Source organism: Bombyx mori, chromosome 14 (genome assembly GCF_030269925.1).
Source record: "Bombyx mori chromosome 14, ASM3026992v2".
Taxonomy (NCBI): Eukaryota; Metazoa; Arthropoda; class Insecta; order Lepidoptera; family Bombycidae; genus Bombyx; species Bombyx mori.
Window position 1 is genome coordinate 12,151,054 of NC_085120.1, and position 25,139 is coordinate 12,176,192.

The following is a 25,139-nucleotide window of genomic DNA, read 5'->3' on the forward strand; positions in this document are numbered from 1 at the left end:
TCATCCATCCACCTAAGCAATAAAAAAAAAGAAGAGAATATGTAGTTTCTTTTAACAGAGTTAAGAGAGTTAAAAGAAACTACAGATTTCTTTTGCAGTACTTTGTATTTCCAATGACGCGTAGGTCAAACCGTTCTTAAAAACGTTAGTTGAGCTTCCAGTTTCACCAGGACAGGTAACTACAGCTTAGCGAAAGGTGAGAATCAAACAGAATTATAGAAGAATATATAAAATGTATTTTGACTAACAAAAAAATAACAATAATAATAATACATAAACAATAAAATTGTCAGCAAAATATAAAAATACATAAGTATATTCAAGATTCTTTTTAATGAGAGTCACATTGTAAAACTTAAAGATCATGGAATAATCATAAACGTCACAATCCGCATAAGTAATCCATACAATAGTACTTAAGATTTGCTAAGAAAATAATGCCCACTGAGTTTCTCGCCGGATCTTCTCAGTGGGTCGCGTTTCCGATCCGGTGGTAGATTCTGCGAAGCACGGCTCTTGCCAGGGTTCGTGTTAGCAACGTCATCAGGTTTGAGCCCCGTGAGCTCACCTACAAAAGTTAGGGTTACGCTGACATAGCGTCTCAAGGCTCTCAGCTTAGGTAGGAAAAAAAAAAAAATAAAAAAAAAAAATAATTAATTTCATTCCATAAAACAAGTTCAAAGTATACACAATAATTAGTATGCTAAAACAATTCAAAGTCTTTATAATGTAAGTATTTTATGTTCATGTAGATAATTAAACTTTGATTTTATGTAATTATTTAGACTTTGAATTGATGCGAATATTTAGAAAATATTGTTGTCAATGAAACGTTTACGGCCAACAATGTAGTGGAGTCCAGACATCGGCTTATTGTAATAACCAGTCTTAGCCTCAAACCCAACCACGTGATTGCAGTAGAAATGAGCAATACGGCGGAATATAACCCTTATGACACAATTATTGTTTAACCCATTTTATTACACGATATTACTCCTTCTAAATGGAAGTCGATCATTTAAACCTGAGAACAAAAATAAAATTAGTCAAGTTTTCACCACTCCATAAGAATATAAATGAGTCTACAAATGTTCCTCCCCTTTTGACCACTGGTTGTGATGTACACAATATTTACATTAACAGTTTGAAAGTTATAAGATTTCAAACAAGTAAATACTTATCATAACAACGAGAAGACCCATCTTCGATCCTTCTCGAATTTAAATTTAAAATTAAGTTTCAGATCTATCCGGATGAAAAAATAATTTTCATTAATGGTTACAAAGTCTTCATAGACTCAACATAGTGCTACCAAGTTGCCAATACTTAGCTTTAATGGATAGGTTTCATTTTACATAAATTTTGATTTTAGAATATTGAAAGTTCACTATGTTGTTTCATAAGGACTATGAACCCTGACATTCATTATGATGACTATAATCATCATTATAGTCATCAGTAGAAAAGTTTAATTAAACATAATATATTTTTAAAAACTTTTTTTTTTCGTTATTGATACAAATAAAATCTCAATAAATACTCATTTAGTTTAAATATTAATAATTTCGTACCTGTAATTTATGATTTATTTATAAACAAATTTTTTTAGTTGCTTTTAACAAGTCCAATCGAATATGTCTATAGTGCCACATACAACTTTGCAAAGTGTATTCAAGATGTGATTTTCCTTTTTACATTAAATTAAATCCATTAAATTCAAGAGGCTCATTTTGACTGTAACAATAAAATTCTTAATAAATTAAAAACTGGATAAGTAATTATTATGGAAATAAAAAATTACAATGCAGCATTTAGCTGTTAAAACATTCATAAAAACTTTTTAATATCTGAAACATTAAACTTGCTGTGCTTACTGTTATTTCTGTCTCAGTTGTATAATAAATAATTGGATTTATACATGTTTACCATAAAAAGTAGCTTTTGTTATTTATATAAAAGTATTTATTTATGTGCAAATCTCTGTATTTGTGGTGATTTAGACGCACAGGCTAATTGATTTTTTTTCTTTCAAATTTACTAACAACATTGTATACAGTGAACACAGCCAGTACATTAATTAATATGTTACAACTTTGTAAAAAATAAATGCTTATTTACAATTAAGAAACATCAATAAATTTCCCTTAAGACTAAGAATTGACTATCTATTATTGTTTTACAAGTTCAACTGGAACACTTAACTCTGTTGCCACAAACAAAGCATTGGTTGTGTAGTTATTTTGAGGTGTTTTAACCTCTAACTGTTTTTTATCTTTAATTGGTTTTGTCACAAAGTATGATTGTAACGTTAACACTATTGCATTAATAAATCCTATTATAACATAAATGCCTCCTATTACTGAAAATAGTCTTAACGTGAACTGCAGCATGTTTTCTCTCTCTTGATACACTTTAACTTTCAATGCAGCCATATCGTATTTGAAGAAAATACCAGGAACTCCATGAGATCCCTTCACGTGACTTATAGGTCTTTCTAACTCTTTAACTGAATATTGATATGCTTTTACTGTCTCAAATGTATTGTCAACGTCAGTTGGTACAACATCAACAAAATACTGATATAGCATATTTTCATCATTCGTGATCTTCTCGTCACCTTCTAGAGGGTAAATAATCCCATTGGTTGGACTGCCAAAACTGAGACGGTGTATCCTGTGACTGAAGTTCTGTGGAGTATCATCAAAGAGCATATTTAAGTGTATGTGCCCACGGGGCAGATGTAGACTCTTTCCTGCAGTTATGTGGAAGTTGCCAGCCACTTTATTTAACGTCAGAACTCCATGAAGTCTACAGGCATCCGGCCGTTTGTTCATTTTCGTTTTACGCTCTGGTATAGTAGAGCGAACGGAGCCATGACCCTTTTTCCAAAGTAGCTGCCAAACGGAATGATACTCTTCTCTTAAATAAGAGTTTATATACTTTATAGCGTCAAACGCGTCTTGTTGTTCTTCTGTGAGCTCGAACCAAGTGTCTTCCTCTTGTAATTCACCGAATCCGAAAACACTTTGCGAGGTAGAGTCCAAGATATCAGAACCGATGTTCGAGCAAGGCATTGCTACGGTTATATCGATGTTTATTCGTAACTTTTCGTCCATGTCTATGTCTGGCATAAATTTGAATACTAAATTACTGTCTAAATAGTACGTAACTTCACTGTAAATTAACCAAAGGATAATGAAAAATGTGATAACTGAAAACGTTCCTCCTACCGGGGTACTCGCGACGTATTCATCAGGAACTTTAGGGAAAGCATCGTATTCCTTTACTTTTTCCAAAATGTTCTTTTTCCCTCGATACCTTAACATGTTTTTTTAATACTTTATGATTTTAATAAGTAAAATAAATTTATAATTCCGAGGTCGTTGTCCGTAGACGTGTTGTTATTTTTTGACAGCCGAATTTGGCAGATGACGGCCGTCGTCTATAAACAAAGCAATTAATTTTATTTACGTAAATGAAGATAATTATTATAAAAAACGGACCCATGAAAGGGTGGAAAATAAGATTAAGATTAATTCCATAATCGTTCTTTAAGAAATTTTTTAAAACCATAATTGAAAAAAGTTTTATTATTGAGTTTTATTAAAGCTGAGGCTATTTCTGGATTTTAAGAGGATTTTAAGATTTTAAGATGTCATTATTTAATTTAGTTAGATTTATAATCTTTTCAAAAAAAGCAATTTATTTATACGTCACTAGAATAACCCATAGAATATCGTCTATCCATTTATAGAACTATCTGGATTTTAGTTTCAGAACGAAATTATTTTCTTGACATTTAATGCCGATGTTTCTTGTTTACTGTCAATGACTATGAAATCTGACTGTGTCAAGTGTCAAAAGAGAACCACTCATTTCATGTAACACGAACGTCGACTGTTAGCGGCATACCTACGATATTTTCTATTTTTATCCACGCCAAGAGATCACGATACAAAACATTTATGCAGTCCGACGACGAGGATACTTCGTTGCATTCATGCTTCAACTCTTTAAAAACAGCCGTAATGGGTTGTTGCTATAGCATTTGCCACAAAGACAACGACCCACAGGTATTTAATTCGTTTATTTTGCTGAAGTACGAAAAAAGGACGGTATGAATGCGTCACAATATGCATGATTTGTTAATTAATGCTATATACCCTACATAAAAACACTAAAACAAACGTGTCTACTTGAAATGTGTGAAATATCGCATTTCCTACATGACAATGACATTATTGAACTATTATGTTCAGTTTTATCGAGAGTAAACATTAGATTAAGTTATCGGAGTACATTGTTACCAACTGAAGTATAATATTATATTCTAACAAATCATTAATTTTCTTACCAAGAAACTACATTTATTACAATTGCAAAACAGTGGATATTATCTATGCCTAATCATAAATTTACGTTGTAATCGCTATCGTGCATTGTTCCGCCCACTTGTATGATTATTAGTTTGTATAATAACAGTTTATAGAACCTTGTTATAACTTAGTGCTTGAAGTCAGCTGCATAAGGTTGAATCTACTAATGACAATGACTATAAATGTGGTGCATATTTATTTTCTTGGCATCCAACCAATAATTTTAGATTAGAGTGAGAGTGAGCGAATAGAGTAACCCTTATTGTTCACCAAAATAAAATAATAAAAAATGCAAAACAGTAAAAAAAAAGTACAACGGGTGATCTTATTGCTAAAAACAATCTCTCACAGACAAAGGAAAACAAATTTGTGTGAAACAAATAAAAAAAAAACTTCATGAAGAGAAGAAAAGAAATGTGAAATTAAACTCTAAAAGTAAGAGTTAAGAGTTCTGGTCCTAAAATGACCAAATATGTTATATGCAAGTATAACAATTAATTATGTTTGCATCTAATTGAATGGAACAATTCAATCACAATTCCTTCATAACAATGCCTTATCACAGTGTGTGATATGTTGGAAACACTCAGATGGGATGATTTACCTTAAGCATTTGACTTACCAAACTTGAGTCTTCTGAGTTCCACATTGTTCTGAGTTCCACGTTGTTCTGAGTTCAATTTGGTGGACTACCTACTTGCCGAACAATGCTTACTGCACTGTTGAAGGTTTAAACAAAAAATACTCCACACATGTTTTACAGCAAAACTGGAACATTTTAACTAGCGTGGTATTAAATAATCATCTGAAAGCTGGAAAAAACGTACAAAGGACAATGTGGTATACTTAGAATCATCAATTTACATTCTTTACACCTATGCAAGTTTTAAAATAGTAATTAAAAATAGTAATAGATTGTTTTTTTTTTTAATTTGTCTTTTGACATTATCAACATTATAAATATAGTAGATTAACAAGCTCTAACCAGTAAGAAACAATGTGTTTTCAATATATACCGAAATAAGCCACTGCACTGTATTGTTTGTTTGGGCTAGGCACTGGGTTCACTGGTAAAATCCAAAACTGAATGAGACAAGGTTTGTCTGCTTCTAGCATAAATTTTGGGAAATAACCATTAAAAACATGGTTAAAACTCATCCAATAATAGTATAATATTTATATAAAAGTAAAACATACTTTAAAATGTTTTAGCTTTATATTTGAATAATTATGCAAGTTTTGGTTATACTTTTTTTATTTGATTTTTGACCAAACTTGTAAACATAAACAACCATCAAACAAAAATATGTTATACATTTACTGGTGGCAGGACCTGTTGTGAGTCCACACGAGTGTACCACCCTGCCATTTCTACCGTGAAGCAGTAATGCGCTTCGGTTTGAAGGGTGGGGTAGCCGTTGTTACGATACGGAGAACTTACTTATATCTCATGGTGGGTGGCGCATTTACGTTGTAGATGTCTATGGGCTCCAGTAACCACTTTACACCAGGTGGGCTGTGAGCTCGTCCAACCATTAAGCAATAAAAAAAAAAAAATAACATACACAATAATTATACATTTAGCAATTTCTGCCAGTTGAAGTCTGTGAAGAGAATTGTTTCTGCTATTTACAGTATTAGTACACAGATGATATTACAAAATTATTACTAAAATTGAAAACCAATTCATAACTAAGAAGTATAGTGTAAACTGTAAGAGTTAGTTTGAGATCTGTTTCGCTTATATTTATGCAGAAAACCATGCATGTAAAATGCGTTTATTTGAGTCGTCTATTATCAAAGGTGGCAATCTGTCATGTGCATTTGGACAAAAAAAAATTATTGATATTTCAATACAGATTGATTTGAATATAATCGTCTCCTTCAAAGAATACGGTTCAAAACCTGCATTAAATAAAGGTTAATACTTAACCTGTTATTTATGATGATAAGATGTCGTTCAGAAGAGTTTTGTGACTGCCAATGGAATACAAAGTCAATAATTTGTTTTTCTGATTTACCAATAATTATCCAAAAGTCACATTGCCGGCTTTGATAATAGTAGACTCATTTATAAGACCCAGCTTAAGAAGGATACAAATTCGTACTGTGCAAAACGATACAGGTATTAAAATCTGTTTCAAATTGTAAATATTTCCAGGAGAACGTTATAAACGAAAGGACACATCTACTAGAAGTAACGGAGCAGCAACAGGAGACGCTGATACCTGTGGTATCAGCGTCCACACCACCGAGGAAACCAGACGAACAGACTGCTTTGAATAGGATACTTCATGAGACTGCAAAGTAAGATTATTTTTCCAGGTCACCATTCTTGGTGGACTTGTCGATTACGACGTGCAAACTACCCGATAGACACAACCCACTAAGTGTCTCGCCGGGTCTCCTCAGTGGTTAGTGATTACGATCTGGTAGTAGATTTTGCGAGCACTAGCTTTTGCTGGACCCGGTGCTAGCAAACTCTCTCAAGTTGAGCCCGCGGGCTCGCCTATGTCGCTTCTTAGGCTACCAGTGATTAAGGTAGGGAAAAAATTACCTTTGTAGGCGAGGACACCGCCCATCTGAAGGTGAGTAGTCGCCGTCGCTCATGGAGCTTTCTAAATTAGTGTTTTAAATGTGTGTAGCTGCTGATTTTCAACAACTTAATCTTTTGCCCACTATTGATTTTGTGGTTTGTTATTTGTCCCTCGCATTCGCGGGATATTTTACTCCGAACATATATAAAAGTCAAACACACCATTTCAACAATATCTATAATGTGTACAATATTAAAATATAAACCAAAAGTTAAGTAAACAACGCTAGGCACTGGAAGATACGAATGAAAACTAAAATTACGTTTTTACATTCAACTTAAATCGACGCGCGCGAATTTTGTAGCATGACGTCACGGGATACTTGCGCGTTCGGGAACTCCGAGTGCGACCGAATGTTGCACGCTACAATTTGCTTGTCGATGAAGACCGGCGATGGTAGCGGGTCATCGTTCTCGTCGAACCCGTCGCTTGCGACGAAGGGCTCGACGAGTAAATTAACCCTCAGACATAGTCCACTGAGTCCACTTTTCGCCGGATCTTCTCAGTGGATCGCGTTTCCGATCCGGTGGTAGATTCTGCGAAGCACTGCTCTTGCTAGGGTTCGTGTTAGCAACGTCATCAGGTTTGAGCCCCGTGAGCTCACCTACTAGTTAAGGTTACGCTGTGATAGCCTCTCAAGGCTCTCAGCTAGGCAGGAAAAAAAAGGCGATGGTTGCTTTACTCGAAATCTGTTAAAAGCCGCGCCAATAAAGAAACGAATCTAAAATGGCGGCGGCGATCATGCGCTCTTACTCTAAACAATTGCTGTCTTTAGTCGCACACGGCGCGTACTGCGTGTAAAAAAAGTATCAGTCTGACTTTGTTGTTGAGTTCGAGTTTTTTCACTTTCGAGTTGTGCGACTTAGATGACTAGCAGCAAAAGTGTCTACCCAAGTTGCAGATGAGACACCTCCCCCTCTGCCAGGGCATAAAGTAAAGCACATTCTCATTTGTTTTTTTATATTTTTCTACAATAAACAACTTTTTCTTTCTATCTTTCTTTTAATTTGTTGACCCTACCATTTGTCAGTGCAAGTACATAGACGCCATTTTCGATTTGTTTCTTTATTGTCGCGACTTATACCGACAGTAATGTGATCGACGTGGGCGCGCTGGGCCCGTACACACTGGAGGCCAGCGCGTACAGCGAGAGGGTGCGCGTGTACACGGCGCGGGTGGCGGCCGTGAGCGTGGCGGCCCCCCGCCCCGCGCCGCGGCTCCTCGCTGACGTCACCCACGCCGAGCGAGTGGCCCTACTCAGCTGTCCCCCAATACCGGCCGCAGATAAGGAGCTGGTGAGTTGGAACCCATCACAACGTTAATCTCGTCACCCGCTTTGCGATCTATGTCTCAATTTTAAACTAAATACTCTATATAAATTGCGATTTCATTTTGTATTAATCGATGTTATTCTTCATAGTGGAAATCGCGTGTGAAAATTTGCGAAATGCGTATGTTGTTAGTACAGTACCCGCCTGCGCATATCCGATTCTGTGGAAGAAATGGTAAACAGTCGACGTCGCCCTAAACACGTCATTACGGATCCTCACGAGCCATTAACGGTGCTTTTAGGTACCTCAAGCACCGGTCATCGTCCTCGCCGAACCCGTTCCACGAGTAAATTAGTCCATAGACACAGTACACTGAGTTTCTCGCCGGCTCTTCTCAGTGGGTCGCGTTTCCGATCCGGTGGTTGATTCTCCGAAACCCTGCCCTTGGTAGGGCCAGTGTTAGCAACACTCTCGGTTTGAGCCCCGTGAGCTCACCTAATCGCCCGGCTACGCTGGCATAGCTTCTCAAGGCTATCAGGCGGGCTTTAGTTTCATCTGCCTTCTATATAAGGCCAGCTAATTGTTTCTATCATTTTTTGGGAGTAAATTTGGAAAATTAAGTAAAGCAGACTGTTATTAATATCATGATTATTAATATGTATATAAAAATAAAATTAAAAAAAAAAAGAAAAAAAAAGTTGAAAATTTAATCGCGCTCCGCAGATCAGTGGCGCAGTGAGACGAGCCGCCGCCGCCATATCGGAGCTCAGGGTCGAGCACCGGGAGGACCTGGTGGTGCCCTTCCGGGTCCCCTAAGGCGGCGATGGGGGCCGTCCCCCCACTCGGGAGCCTTTTGATAAGAACTTTGTGAATTATATCGGAAGCTTATAAATCCACGTGTTAAGAATGTGAACTGACTGATATTGTTATTGACAAAATTATTTCAAATTGTTTTATTTTCTCATAAATGAACCCACCTAGATTTTGTATTCGCGAAAAACGATTATAACTCCTTAACGTTTAGGTGCAGAATCGGATTTTGTTGTTTGATCGCTTTCATTGACGTTGCCGTCCGCTGTACATCTATTTTCCCACTAAATATTTGCGGCCTCATTTAAAACTACATTACCCGTCTCTCTTTCTCGAGTCATAAAGTAAATGCGAGTAAAGGAGAAGAGATTTAAGTTCAATCTTCCGATTAATAGTGCGAGTATTGTTCCGACTGACATTTCCCATAGACAGTTAATTATCTTTACCACAGACAATAATAGATTTTTTTCGGTACAGACAATTTAATAATTAATAATTATATCAGAGAACGACCGTTGATTTTGCATGTATTGATAATAATTTTAAGACTTTTGATAATTAAAATAAATTAATTCGACGTTGATCGTAATAATTGGAATTAATAAAGTAGTAATTAATAAACCCTTTGTTTGATGAGATTTTGGTGTCCCCGATAGGATATTTAATAATCGTAAAAAAAAACCGAATTTGTGTATTAAAAAAAAAAGAAGTCATTGCAAACGCTCCTTTGAGTTCCATTATTTATTTTATTACTAATTAACTTTTAAATGTAATCATTCAGACAGCTTTTATTCAAATAAGCGTCCACTGTGTATCCAGTTTCATCCCAGCGAAGAATCGATGATAAAGTTAATGTTTAATCTTTTAAATATATGTATACATATACGTGTGTCAGTTTCAGGCCGTGTGTTCGTCAGCCTGATACGGCAAAAAAAAATATCTCCTACTAAATCACTTAGGATTTTTTCAAATCATTATCCACATAAATATGATATGACTAATTAGGGGTATCAATATAACTCTAACCTCACTAATACAATTTTTGACACAGAACAATTGGAATATTTCTTTCGTTTCTGGAATCAGATGTAATTTGTAAAGAATTTCTTCTGAAAAGTGACACATTTTTAACATTTGCAAAAGATTTGATCAGATGTTAATTCTCATTTTTATTTAAAAAGCATGATATGATAATAATGTTATAATTAATCCAATTGTAAGCACAATTATATTAGTATGTTATGTGTGTTTATTTACAGCACCTACGTGTATGTTAATTTTTGAATTGCAATTAAGATTATTATTATCGATTTTTTTTTGCATATATAATAATATATTTTCATTAATTCGAGTCACTTTTTAAGTTTATTCTGAGTAAACTTTTGATTTGTCTAGATTTGATTGTTCTAGAACAATCGATTTGTGAATGCAATTAGTTTTTCGTGTAAAATAAACATTGTAACTTTTGCATTGAATATTTGTATCAAATTAATATTATTTAATGTGATTTTTTCATAATTTTGTTCGTTTCTCTTGTGTTCGACTACGGTCAGTGAGGCCTAATCAAAGTCAGGGGACAGCGTGGACGTGGGCACCCCGACCCGACTTCTGCCACAAAGCAGACAAACATTCCGGTTTGAAGGGTGGGACACTAGTTGTATTGAGACTTTAGACCTCATGCCATAAGCTGAACTTTGTCTATAGGCCCTGGAACGGCTACTTAAGTTATATAATGTGGGTATCAAAAAAAAACCTTAAATTAAAAAAAAAGTACCACTAGCAAACTAAGTTATTGAAATTTTGATTTATAAGAGATGTTTAATGAAATTGAATATCGAAGAGAAAATGTTTATTTTTGTGTAATGAAAAAATAAAAATTATTAAAAACATGCTTGCCTTTCGTAATCTTATCGATATTATTCTGTAATTAATGTAAAAATATATCAAATTTTGAAATGAACTATGATGTAGTTTATGAAGAAAATCGACTGACTGTAGTTAGTTACGAATATAAGTATTTATATAAATATAATAAAATATTACATGTCATCATAGCAACGTCTTTAACTAGGACGGTCCTTAGACAACAAGAATTGGGTCAAGTATGAGAATATAATTTATACATATTTAAAATTTAGTTTTATTTTTTTCATAAGCTTTCTTGTGGGTTCATGGAAAAAAAAACTTAAAAGCGTGGGTTGTTAAGTGTATGATATCAGAGATTTTAAGTGTTCGATTTTAGGGTTTAAATTTTGATATCTCCCGCCAACTAGTTCGGTTCCCGCGCAATCAACTGAGCGCAACACTAGCGCTACCCGTTAAGCCGAATTTACATTACGAAATTAGTGGCGTGAAATTAATTTCGTGACATTAGTTTTACCAACAGTTTCACGTGTAATTTAATGCTTTCGTAATGCATGCATTAATTTCATGCATGCAAATTAGTTTCGTGCCCTGCGCGATTTTTTGGTGCAATTAGTGTCATGCAACTAATTTCATAGTGTAAACGCGACGTGAAACTAATGTCGCGAAAGGGCCTGCGCTGTGCGGACGTGTGTATTGTTAGTTCGGACGCGCTTCAAGCCTTGAAAATGGCAAACCAACGATGGAGTACAGAAAAGAAAATACATCTTATTAATGAATATCAGCGACAAGGGTGTCTCTGGGACCCGAAACACCTACAGTAAAAATCAAAATTATCTTCACTCATTCGAAAATAGTTTTTATAACTCTCAAGATCTTTATCTGCTAATTCAGAGACTAACTTCATTGCACCTAAATACTTTCTTGTTGGCCATCCTCGAATCTACCAACTTTTTTTTTTCTTGATAGTCTTTTTTTAAGTTTATAGGTATATAAGCATTTCTTTAGCTACATTGGATATAGCAAATTATAGCGTTGATGCTGAAGGCGCCATGGCTACTGCGATACTGTGGATTTCGCGACACTAATTTTTTAACGAAATTACTTCGCATATATCGAAACTACTTTCGTGAAACTGAGCTCACCATGTATGACACTAATTTCGTAATGTAAATCCCGCATTACGGTTGCCGCACGCAGTTTGTGCAACGTTTAGAAAGAGGCAGCCATAGATAAGACACAAAAATTAGTTATAGATAAGCAACTCAAGCACTCAACAAAAATATTTACGGGCATCGCCAACTAGATGGCTTCGCTTCAATTAGTTTCTCATTGCTCCTGTAGATGGCAGTAACATATTCTATCCTATATTTTATTTTTAATGAAGGATTTTGTAAATTCTCAGAAAACACAAATTGATAAATTTTAATAGATTTGTCTATAACAAACAAAGATTTGTATGATTTATATTTTTTTATTTTCCGTGTTTAGTTACACAATAATTAAATGCCTTAACTTTAACAACATATAAGTTTAGGGGCATCCACTGCAAGATGTCGCTAGTTTACATACAGAAAAACATTTGTCTTAAAGTATCGCAGTTTCAGGGCTCTGGAGGCAGTCGTGATATCATTATCAGTTGGCGGTAAGTCCGTATTTCTTTAAAACTGTACAATTCAAGAAAACTGAGCTATCGCACCTAAATTAATTTTTTGATAATTTAAGTATGGCTTTATATAAAATTTTGTGGTGTGTAAAGAGGCGTCGTGGCCTAAATGTTAAAGTGCCCATTGCATTAATATCAAGCTGTGCGACTGCCCGTGTTCGAATCCCGCAGGCTGGTACCAATTTTTGTCTATACTAATATTATAATTATACTTATAATATTATAAAGAGGAAAGATTTGTTTGTTTGTTTGTATTGAATAGGCACCGAAACTACTGAACCGATTTGAAAAATTCTTTCACTGTTTGGAAGCTACACTATTGTGTGAGTGACATAGGCTATAATATTTTTTAAAAAAAATTAGGGTTCCTTACTAAAACATCAATAATGTAACTCAAGGTGTAAAAAAATTACCTAAAATATTCTTTACATCGCGTGCCCTGCGAAAACCATTGTTGATAGAATAAAATAATGTACTACGACTTTGTAGAACACATTATTATTTACAAAAAGTGTTGCGACAGCATATATCTAACTGTTATAGTTATGCCGCAATAAGTGTTCTTTTATTGAAAATTTTGTTAAAGACCCGAGCGGAGCCGGAGCGGGCTGCTAGTAATGTATAAACATACGCAATTAACGCATTTTCACGAATGACTTTCACGATTAAGTAATTGCACCGTGTAATAAAAATTTAACCCGTATAACTTTTAATATGTGGCAGACCTCATGGAGAGAGACATTTACGTTGTGATATCTATGGGCTCCGGTAATTACTTAACATCGGGTGGGCCATTCACAAGTATATTTAATTTTTATTTCGAAGAATCATGCTATATGTGAATAATAATTATTGAATACTAGTTTCGCTGTTTTTAAATATTAGAAGGAAATGAAGTTCTTGTATTAATGTGACGCTTCTTCACTATCTCCAAGTCATCATTATGTTTGCAAAACTGACACCATAGACAACATAGAAGACTTCCTTTTTTGTTTTCATAATATGTCGTCCTACCTTTTAAACTGGAACGCGTGACTGCTTCACGGCAGAAATAGGCAAAGCGGTGGTACATACACGTGTGAGTCTTACACCAGTACTTAAACAAAAAAAAACACCTTGTTTTATCTGTGGTGAAAGATTCAGCTATTTTCTCAATAAAACATTTTTTTCTATTAAAATTATAGTTGAAATCGTTCTGACTTTTACCCTTTTTTAATATTTTTTTAATACGTAATAAAACAGTAAATAGAAATTGATAAACCTCTTCTGAGGAGATTGAGAACCTGAGAAAATATCACCCGATTAGACCATGAATCAAAACCCAATAAAAATATGATTTAACTGCATAAAAATAATGTATAACTGTGACACAATGTCTGAAAATATGTTTAATAATGAATTTAGGTAGGACCTCTTGTAAGTCTGCGCGGGTGCTCTGTCGTGAAGCAGTAATGCGTTTCGGTTTGAAGGGTGGGGCAGCCGTTGTAACTATACTTGAGATCTTAGAACTTATATCTTAAGGTGGGTGGCGCATTTATTTTGTAGATGTCTATGGGCTCCAGTAACCACTTAACACCAGGTGGACTGTGAGCTCGTCTACCCAACTAAGCAATAAAAACACATATCTTTGACAAGAACACTCCTTCAATAAACAACTTTTGATTAGAAACAGTCTTTGGCAAACAGTATTTTATTTTGGGCGTCACTTGGTTTGATTTAGGGCTAAAAAACTCTGATTCAACATAATCGAACTTTTTACTGATCACTTTTCAAACTAAATTTTTCAGGTTATATTTCGTATAATCTGTGACAATTAATCGACTTTAGATAAAAATAGACTTTAAACACTTTAATAAAAAAATACTTACATCCCACAATGTCCGTTTTTGATGGAGATATAGAATATCAATCTGTTTACATGGTTGATTACAAGAAACACAATAAGCCGTGAGTTTTGTGATGATTTTTTTACGATTAACGTAATTGCTGATTGAGCTTCACCGGAGGCTGAGGTGCACAGAGAATTGTCACGTGTGTTGTTATTATGATATATTTTGGCGTAGCAGAAGAATGTAGACCATACGTCGTTAGTAATTATAACGCCTTGCCACTACATATGAGTCAGTCAGCTCAAAAGTGGCCTAAGCTTACTAATTTACTATAGTTATTACGGCGATAATGAGGTTTCAATTTTTTCATTCAATTTCTTCATAGGCAAAAACAAGACGCGCAAAAATAATATTTACGAAGCCATCTCTAAACCATGAGTGAAACTAGGGATAGGCCGGTTTTGTATCAACATTTATTATGTTTTAAATAAATTGCAATAAATAAGCACGAATATGAAAAGTTATGGGTTAGACCACTTTTGCGCTGACGGCCTCATATTCTCCTTCTGTCTGCGCATGTGTTTTTTTTTAAAACTTAAATGATTACAGTCCGAGCCCTCGTCGGAAAGCTGTTGACGACGACTGCCTAATCGTTGGCTTGAGTCGAGACCCGTTGAAGGCCAGAGCGGCTCCGAAAAAGGAACCGGACGTTCTCTGCCCTCTCACACAGGAGTTTTATAAGGATGCAGTGAAACGTGTAAAATAATGCTATTAATATGCTCTTATTAGCGTATGTTAGTATGTAACGGAATCTTTGAACATGATTTTGACCCCCTTCAAAACGTCGGATTAACTCGAAATTTGGCATACTTATTAAGGACCATTCACCATTAAGGACTTATTAAGGACAATTCAATATTTTAAACAGTTTGATCCGCTATCCTTACTAGGATAATCAGGATTAGCGATTTTTTGTTTCTCCTGAGGCCCGGAGTATCTGCGTCAAGACTAAGAAGGGAAACTACCAGGCACGCCGGTCACCTATTTCTCGGATGAGTTCCCGACTGATCCAGATGAAATTTTTGAAAATAAAAATATAAATTATGAAAAGATTGAAATTCAACTAAAAAATGAACTACGCTTTTATAGAAAATCCAACTAAAAAATTTAAAATAAATTTGAATTAAAAATAGGGTAAGAAAAAGTGATTTTATTGTAAAAAAAGCGTTATGGTGTTCTCGTGTTCACTGTTATGGTGTTCATTGAGTATCGATAATGACTTTAGAACGCGAAGTACATAACATACTATATCGATCACGTTATTAGCTCGATGTCCCCAATTTATTTTGAACTCTTTGCTATTAGTATCGAAAATAGCTTCAGAGCTCAAGGTTCTTATAGTTCCTAGGTATTAAAATCATCATAAATGAATGCACATCTCAATAGACTAGATGCGGAAATAAATAATTTATCTAACAATTACATATTCCTTGGATTTTATTGCCACTGTTAGCAGTTTTAGACTGTCTCTCTGCCTTGACCATTTTTGATTTATTTTTAATATTTTTATTGTATACTAGCTGACCCGGCAGACTTCGTAGTGCCTCAATCGATAAATAAAAGACCTAAAGTTTTGTATAAAATAAACTTAAAACAAATAAAAGGAATCAGTCCGACGTGGGGGGGGGGGACATCAAAGGAAAAATAAAATTGTTATTTTTATTTAATTCCGAGCATTTTCATATTTATCTACCTTTTAAACCTTTTCTGGACTTCCACACATAAAATTCAAGACCAAAATTAGCCAAATCGGTCCAGCCGTTCTCGAGTTTTAGCGAGACTAACGAACAGCAATTCATTTTTATATATATAAATAAGATATAAATGAACCACTTGATTCTCCACTACATGGAATCGTTATCGATAATTGTGTTAGCATAATGTTACTTGCATATCACATCAACACGTAAACTTATTAGAGCTCATAAATAAATAAATACGTTTATTTAAATCATTCAAATTTATCAGTTCGCAGAAGACTACCCGAAACTGACAAAGATGTACATGTCGAAGGATATTGATCCAGTTCCGATCGACCACGGCATCCAGGACTTAAAAAGGACAGAGTATTTGACTAAATACTGTTCTAGAGGTGTGGAAAACTTTCAGTCCCTTTACTATACAAGATACGATGCTTGTGAAAATTTGTATGTGTGGATATTAGTTACGAAATAATTCTTGAACGGTAAGCAAAGATTGGGCTGTCCCTCTGGAAAAACTGATGTCAATGACCACTCAATACCTAGACTGCACATGTGCCAATTAAAAAATCTTCTATGTACAAAAGAATTTGAAGCCTTCAGAAAACAGATACATATATTAATAAGGAGTCCACATTGGCTTGACGGAATTTTGTTTTGCAGAGTTGCCGTTTATGTCTGTGAACTTGGTGAGGCGAGCAAAAGCCCTACAAACCCTTCGACTGCCAGACGACATATACATTCCGGACACGAGCCAAAAAGGCTCGTATAGGGCTCCGCAGCCAGAAAAATATGCAGATCCACCTTCTTCGATGTCAATGAGACCGAAATTTGACGATAGTTTGCAAAGTTAGTGAGGATTATGTTCAATTTATTATTGGATACCGTCGTACATTTACCACTTTGATCCAATGGATAGACAAAGATAAAGTAGTCGGTCAATTCAGTAGTTACTGCTCTGAAAGTGACCTTTTTTTATTGCTTAGATGGGTGGACGAGCTCACAGTCCACCTGGTGTTAAGTGGTTACTGGAGCCCATAGACATCTACAATGTAAACGCGCCACCCACCTTGAGATATAAGTTCTAAGGTCTCTGTATAGTTACAACGGCTGCCCCACCCTTCAAGCCGAAACGCATTACTGTTTCACGGCAGAAATATGCAGGGTGGTGTTACCGGGTGGGTAACACCACCCTGCATATTTCTGGCGGTCTCTGGCGGTCTGGCGCGGTCTCACAAAAGGTCCTACCACCAGCTGCTGCAGAAGTCAGTGGACCTCCGGACCTGTTAAGATCTGTGTGCTTAGTGTGAGTTTTTTAACGTTCTCGATAGCGTAAAAGTAACTCAAAATTGTATGTAGTTAGAACAGCGCCCCTAGCGGCAAACGTAGGCAAACGTTCCAAATCCATACAAATTTGATTTAACTTTAACGTTATCGAGAACTTTAAAAAACTCGCACTAACTGCACTGCACTGTATTCGCAGAGGAACTACGACGCATATTGCGCACGCGTACTGGAGACACCACGTACGGCTCTTGTCACGGTCTTCTAGCTAAGGTCGTCCTCGAAAAGAATCCTTTCGGCCCAGCTCGCGAAGAACCCAAATACGGCCGCTGGTCAAATCCATACACGTATACTTACAGAATCTGAATGCACCGTTATTTTATTGAAGGTTTTTTTTTTTGTTTTTTAAAATTTGTCATTTGAGATATCAATAAAAATCGACCGTGAACCGAATTAATTTAGTTTCAGTTTTCAGCAAATAAATTTGAATAAACAGTTCAGTTTTGTTTTATTGATTAAAATATATCTTACTAGGTGACCCGGCGAACTTTGTCCCGCCTTAGAGGCAATAAATGAGCAGACTTTTGATTTTATGAAGGTCAATTTTTTATTTGGATAATTAATGTAAGTTAAAAAGCAAGTATTTTAATGATTCTTTATTGGCCATGTATTTTAGTCGCTATTATTATTATAATATTTTTATTTCTTGTTATTCTTCAGTCCTTTCACTCGCAATGTTTCGAATCCTAGTTTCTTTACGGCTTCGTCGGGAAAGATTTGATCGTGTTGGTTGCGGTATGGTTTTCTTAATGATTACCTATCTTATCTATCTATCTATCTCTTAGGTTTATGGCGTTTCCTTTTAGATTTCGCCAATGTCAAGTGTATTTAATACTCTGCTTTCTATAGCGGGCTTCGTGAACGAGCAAGGTCACAGATATTCACTAAGAATTAAGTGAGTAGGATTACCTATCTTGGCACAATAAGCTAACAGAAACTCGAAACAAACACATCGACCGATCAACTTCAAAATTCTACTATAATTAACCATAGACTACATTACGTTTAGCTATCAGTGGCGTTTTGTTATACCGCGTTTTATGTCACGTCCCATGGGAACGTGATAAAAAAATCCTATGTCCTTCTCCTGGTTCTTAGCTACCTCCCCACCACAAATCGCTGTCATTATTTTGGCTGAATCATTTTCTACTCAACGTCCATTCTATCTTTTCGACCATAGATTAAAATTTGGAAATATTTACATTACAAACTTACGGCAAACTACCATGACTAAATATGTCATTTTTGACAATTTTTTACAAAATCATCTAGTTATATTAGTACACTTTGGATATTATTTTGTAATCCAAAATCGAAAATGAACAATTCAAAATTTTAGTGTAAACGGACAAACATACAAACAAGATGGATCATTATCTCACCACCTACAGAAAAGATTATCTGTGGCCGAACTTACCTCATGTGGGTGGCGATGGGGAAACCTCAGGCCTAGCTGAGTATGTACTGAATTGTTTCATTCATTTCCTGCTGCAGCACCACGGATCTGCCGCATTCCTGTGGTCCTCTTTTAAGGATATGACAGTCGACGATACAACTGAGACTTCGATGTCTTCAGACAGAGTCGTAATTTAGAATAACAACGGCTTAACATCGCATTAACCTACAGTTGTAGTCTAAATACGACAATTGATAGCTTTCAGAACTATACTCGCTATCAAAGGTATCTCTAGCCCATGTAACGTTGGTGTGTCATTATTACCCTACCGTATAATAAGATGAGCGTCGCTTATTACGAGCGAGGCTTATCTACGGTGAGGGGTGTGGGCGTAGCGGTGTTAGGGGGGGGGTCTCGGCTCTTCCAATTAATCTGTTATGCATTTCGGTTTAAAGGGTGGGGCAGCCGTTGTAACTATACTTGAGACCTTAGAACTTATATCTCAAGGTGGGTGGCGCATTTACGTTGTGGATGTCTATGGGCTCCAGTAACCAGTTAACACCAGGTGGGCTGTGAGCTCGTCCACCCATCTAAGCAATAAAAAAAAAATGTGATCTAGGATCTGAGTGTTTCCGATACCCATAACACAGAAGATTATCCTCGCTAACCCTGATCGCCTCATTATTTGGTTCGATATTTTACAGCACACCAAAACTGTCTGGTCAAGAATTAGCGTTCTACCAAGCATGCATGCAGCATACGAGGCCGCCCGACTGCCGATGCCCGCAGTACTCTGGAGGGGAGATGCCGCAACTGCCGCCTGGGAAGGAGGGCGGCTGGAGTCGGAATGAGGTAACACTCGATACGGACCCTCCGGAAGACATTTTTCGGCACTGTTTTCGTTAGCAAGCCAAGTTTGATAATTAGCAGCAACCTTAGGGTGCTTAGTGCGAGTTTTTACACGCTTTATATTAGCTTCACTTGTATGTATGTATGTTTGTAACTGACTTCTTTAGACGCGATGTTGACCCACTTTAAGCGGCCAGATTTCTAATTTGATAAGATTATTCCATTATTCAATTTGCAAAATAAGATTTTTGCCAATTTAGATAATTTTTATCTATAGTAGATAAGGCAGGAATTGATGTTAAAGTACTTAATAGTTTTAAAAATACGCTTTTATAGAAAAATTAACTAAAAAATGAAAAACAAATAATAGTTTGAAAAACTAAAAAACACGCTTTATAGAAAATTCAACTAAAAAATAGAAAATAAATTTTAATAAATTTAAATTGAAAATAGTGTAGAATATTGTAAAAAAAGCGAAGCATTGAACTTTCTCGATAGCGTCAAATCTAACTCAGATTTGTATGGAGTTGGAATGTTTTTCTACGTTTGCCGCTAGGGGCGCTGCTGTGCAAACTGAGCGGGTGGAGTGTTAATTTTTTTTTTTTTTTTTTTTTTTCCTACCTAAGCTGATAGCCCTAGCGGCTATTTCAGCGTAACCTAACTTTAGTAGGTGAGCTCACGGGGCTCAAACCTGACGATGTTGCTAACACGAACCCTAGCAAGAGTCGTGCTTCGCAGAATCTACCACCGGATCGGAAACGCGACAGAAGATCCGGCGAGAAACTCAGTGGGCTGTGTCTGAGAGTTAATTTACTCGTCGAGCCCTTCGTCGCAAGCGACGGGTTCGACGAGAACGGTGACCGGTGCTTGAAGTACCTAAAAGCACCGTTAGTGGATCAGGAGGATCCGAGATGACGTGTTTAGGGCGACGTCGACTGCTTTCCATTCTGTCCGCAGGATCGGGAATGTAGTTACCGGCGGCCACGATGAGAGGGTTCTCGTGTCGTGCCGCTTTATCGAAGTGGCGCATGGACGCCGACTGAAGATACTTACTGATGGACTCTAAGTCCAGGTCGTCATGGAGGTCGACGTTCCTGACGAACCACGGGGCTCCGACGGCTATCCTGCAAAAACGGGATTGAATAATTTGAAAGGATTTTAAGTGTATGCGGGCCGCGTGAGCGAACACTACACTTGCATAGGTCATGACGGGGCGTATGCAAGTTTTGTAGAGTGTCACCTTATTTCTAAGGGACATTTTACTTCGCCTACATATCATCGGGTAGAGACGTCCTAGGATGAAGGCGGCACGATCGCGTACCGTCTTGATGTGGGGGCGGAATGTCATCCTACTGTCGAGGGTGACGCCTAAATATTTGACCTTCGGGGCCCACGGTATGGGCTGGTCGTACATCGTGATTGGGCGAACGGCGGGGGCGGGGGTGTTGACGCGCCTAGTCGGGAGAGGGATGCTCAGCGTGGTGTTCGGAGGGCGACCCCTTTTGAAGAGCACCGCTGTGCTTTTCGTGGGGTTAATGTCGATGCGCCACTTCCGGAACCACTGTCCCATGGTGGTAGCTGCGGTTGGAGTGTTAAATATTGGTTGAGCAGTTTTATAGACGCTGGTTTTTGGCGCAACCCTGTGGGCGACCTTTCTGAGAAGCTCCCTATGTAACGCAAATTTAGAGAGACTTTAATAACGAATAATATCGTGTAATAAACTGAAACAAAAAAGATATTGACTCAAGCTGCTGTTGTTTGTAGCTTTTGGGATTGCTTCACTGATAGTAGGACGTCTTGTGGATCCGCGCGGGTAGGTACCACCAACCTGCCTATTTGTGCCGTAAAGCAGTAATGCGTTTGGGTTTGAAGGGTGGGGCAGCCGTTGTACTGTTAAAAGTGAGACCTTAGAACTCATGTCTCAAGGTGGGCGGCGGCATTCACGTTGTAGATGTCTATGGGCTTCGCTAACCACTGAATACCAGGTGGGTCATGAGCTTGTCCAAACATCTAAACAATAAAAAATGATAAAATGAAATTTCAGATAATGGGTCCTCTCCTAGATCCAAAACTGTATCCCGTGCGAGTCGCTGCGAGTCCTGAAACTCCAACATCTCGCTACGATCAGCCCAATGCATTTTTAGATAAGGTATGACGAATATACCTAGACATAAGAATGTTAGATAATTCACTTACAAATAACTGGCGATTAAATAATAGCACATTGTGCACCAAGGGAGAAAAGTAGGACATTTCCTCCCGCGTGTAAAATTGCTACCCGAGCCGAAGGCGAGAACTGACGAGAACGATACTCATAAAAGAACAATTTAACTGTTTTTTAATTTTTAAATAAACTACTACTAATTGAATAAGAACTGTCGGATGAACTCATCTTTGTTTAATACTTCACTATTAAATTTTATTGCCTTTTGTTTATTTCACTTTTACACTAAACACAATATTGCAAATGACCCGAGCAAAACAATGGCGGAGAATTTTTCATTAACGCGCATGCGCACTTGTCAGTACCCAGGGAGGAAATGTTACACTTTCGTCGCTGTACAGCGGGAGGAAAAGTTAGACTTTCTTCCCTGTACAGCGGGAGGAAAACCGAACTTTTGGCGTAGGTAGGTTTGGCAACGGCATACTTTCTAAAAAAATCAAGTATCGTCAATCATAAATCGTTGAGGTTTCTTTCCTGCAAATACTCCTTTTTTTATTGCTTAGATGAGTGGACGAGCTCACAGCCCACCTGATGTTAAGTGGTTACTGGAGCCCATAGACATCTACAACGTAAATGCGCCACCCACCTTGAGATATAAGCTCTAAGGTCTCAGTATAGTTACAACGGCTGCCCCACCCTTCAAACCGAAACCTTGCACCTTGCACCTTGGAAGTTAAGATTAGTTAGCAGTCACAAGAGCGTCGATGGCAATGATTTCGTGATTACATTTAGTTTAATCAAGTATTAGGATGCAAAAAAGATCAGGCACAGATTCGTCTATCGTTTTGCAGCTTCAATCGAAATACCCAATGCTGTACAGCATCCTCCAGAACGAAGCGTCTCCAGAGCTCAAGCAAAGGATCGACAGAGATCGAAACAAGACCACTTACAGGGTAGATTACTGCGAAACAGGTAAACTGTAAATAAAATATGAAATTGCAGTATCATAAATTTGTCTATGGTTATTACCATTTTGGAATCTTGATGTTTTTCTTCGTACTAGTGGTCGCCCGGTAGTCGAAATTCGACTATAATTAATTGAAATTATAAGTTTGTACACTATTATGATTCTATTTTCAAAGACTATAATCACAAAATTTCGCCAAGACTACGCTATAGAAAAATATTAATAAAGACAAACAATATTTAATCTATTCTCAATTTGACCACCGACGTCAAGAACAAAAGTTTGACAATAAATAAATAGTATGCATGCATGTGTGCGTCAAATACATGGTGGTGTGTTTATTGTTTTTTTTATCGATTTAATGTATTGTTTTGGCATAATTTAAAAAAATATAAACATTCTGCACTCCTTCTCCATATTTCTTTAAGTGTGGGAAATTTTATACTCCTCCGTCTGCGCAATTTTCGTAAAAAGGGATACAAAGTTTTTCCTTCACGTATTAATATATAGATTATTCGCTGAAAACAACTTCGATTTTGCACCGATTAACAGGACCCGGAGCTAAATTCGAGGGTCTGCAGCGAGCAGCCGATGACAGTGGGTCGGGCCCCTGCGCGCAGCCCATGCGGCTTCCTGGGGACCCTTGCCGCGTCGGACCCAAGCCGCGCATGACCACTCCGAGGACCATGTCCAAGCAGGGCAGCGCTGGGGCTGGTAGCGATCCGAGGGCTAAATGCGGTATGATTGATATCTATGTTTTTATTATTGATAGTGGACTGATCAGGTGAAAGACCTTACTCAAACCCCACTTAACAAGTGTGTGCGCCGGGCCTCGGTTCTCAAGCTATGGAAAACATCTGTCAAGGCTTTAATAAGCAAGAATTCCACATGACCACGACTGCTCTGCCAAGAGCAACCTACTATGATGATGATGATGATGATGATGAGTGATCTCGTAGTAGTCGAAATTCGATTATAATTAATTGAAATTATAAGTTTGGTTCTATTGTCAAAGACTATTATTGTACTTCTATAATCACAAATTTCGCCACGACTACACTACAGAAAAATTATATTAGAGATTAACCTATTCTTGATGGCTTTTTATATTAGAGATTAGAGATTAGATAATATTAGAGATTAACGTAAATATGATGGCTTTTTCCCTGCGTGTCACACAGCACGGCACCAGCAGTAGCCTAGCGTTTTATCTGTTTACGTATCCTTCCAGAAACCACATCAGCCGTACCGCCTTTAGGGAAATCCGAGTACCAAGACGGAGTTTCCAAGCTTGGCGCTATCATAATGCGCGACAAGCTACACAGGAGATAGTGCCTAACTTCTGGTCCGAGTTGTCACACTGTATATACGCTTCAAAATGTACAACTACCAAAAAGACATGATCTTATCTTTCCCTATCTAGAACACAAATAAATGAAGTTGAAAAGTCTACCTGTGTTTTTTTTTTATCTGTCTGTTTGCTGGTGCAACCTGATTTTGAAAGTTACTCTAGACTTAGATCTGTTGAGGGAGAAATTACTATTTAAGTGCCAACTAAACCATCAACACGCGAAATGCGAATAGAATCATGGGCTGACTTGGTTAAGACCGAAACTGGTTAGGGCCAGAATTTAAAGTAAGATCTGTTGGGTTAGATCTATTTTGTTGTTGCACTCGCAGTCGGCTTTTTTTTTTTTAGTTGGGTGTACGAACTCGCACAGCTCACCTGGTTTAAAGTGGTTACTGGAGCCCATAGGCATCTACAACGTAAATGCGCCACCCACCTTGAGATATAAGTTCTAAGGTCTCAAGTATAGTTACAACGGCTGCCCCACCCTTCAAACCGAAACGCATTATTGCTTCACGGCAGAAATAGGCAGAATGGTGGTACCTACCCGCGCGGACTCAAGAGGTCCTACCACCAGTAATTACGCAAATTATAATTTTGCGGGTTTCATTTTTTATTACACGATGTTATTCCTTCACCGTGGAAGTCAATCGTGAACATTTGTCAAGTATATATGAGTCGTCTATTATCAAAGGTGGCAATCTGTGCATTTGGACAAAAAAATGTTATTGATATGTCAATACAGATTGATTTGAATATAATCGTCTCCTTCGAAGAATACGGTTCAAAACCTGCATTAAATAATGGTTAATACTTAACCTGTTATTTATCTAAGATGTCGTTCAGAAGAGTTTTGTGACTGCCAATGGAATACAAAGTCAATAATTAGTTTTTCTGAA

The 25,139-nt window shown here is 37.0% G+C and overlaps 3 protein-coding genes and 1 long non-coding RNA gene across 6 annotated transcripts; 3 read left to right on the forward strand and 1 right to left on the reverse strand.

Moving 5' to 3' along the window:
* Positions 1-213: 213 nt before the first annotated feature.
* LOC101743492 (endoplasmic reticulum-Golgi intermediate compartment protein 2) lies at positions 214-3,440 on the reverse strand. The gene is made up of 2 exons (XM_021346389.3): positions 1,572-3,440; positions 214-1,024 (listed from the first exon to the last, which is right to left on the reverse strand). The coding sequence occupies exon 1, from the start codon at positions 3,324-3,326 to the stop codon at positions 2,169-2,171; it is 1,158 nt and encodes a 385-aa protein (XP_021202064.1). The 5' UTR covers positions 3,327-3,440; the 3' UTR covers positions 214-1,024; positions 1,572-2,168.
* Positions 3,441-3,834: 394 nt separating this feature from the next.
* Positions 3,835-11,187, forward strand: LOC101738293 (ragulator complex protein LAMTOR1). Its single transcript, XR_209648.5, has 4 exons — positions 3,835-4,073; positions 6,538-6,683; positions 8,064-8,268; positions 8,968-11,187. It is a non-coding gene; the product is annotated as a ragulator complex protein LAMTOR1 (long non-coding RNA).
* Positions 11,188-14,360: 3,173 nt separating this feature from the next.
* LOC110384800 (uncharacterized) lies at positions 14,361-17,954 on the forward strand. 2 transcript variants are annotated; one of them, XM_021346390.2, is made up of 5 exons: positions 14,361-14,530; positions 15,022-15,169; positions 16,441-16,564; positions 16,836-17,021; positions 17,656-17,954. In XM_021346390.2, exons 1-5 carry the CDS (start codon positions 14,460-14,462, stop codon positions 17,820-17,822), a joined length of 696 nt encoding a protein of 231 aa, XP_021202065.1. In that variant the 5' UTR covers positions 14,361-14,459; the 3' UTR covers positions 17,823-17,954. The 2 variants fall into 2 exon arrangements, with proteins under 2 accessions (XP_021202065.1, XP_062528199.1); XM_062672215.1 differs by lacking the exon at positions 14,361-14,530 and adding an exon at positions 14,755-14,939.
* Positions 17,955-18,675: 721 nt separating this feature from the next.
* Positions 18,676-24,342, forward strand: LOC101738382 (uncharacterized). Of its 2 annotated transcripts, XM_004923753.5 has the most exons (6): positions 18,676-18,973; positions 19,617-19,764; positions 21,806-21,910; positions 22,777-22,897; positions 23,445-23,630; positions 24,124-24,342. In XM_004923753.5, exons 1-6 carry the CDS (start codon positions 18,882-18,884, stop codon positions 24,222-24,224), a joined length of 753 nt encoding a protein of 250 aa, XP_004923810.2. In that variant the 5' UTR covers positions 18,676-18,881; the 3' UTR covers positions 24,225-24,342. The 2 variants fall into 2 exon arrangements, with proteins under 2 accessions (XP_004923810.2, XP_021202066.2); XM_021346391.3 differs by lacking the exon at positions 21,806-21,910 and having other exon boundaries at positions 18,738-18,973.
* Positions 24,343-25,139: the final 797 nt, after the last annotated feature.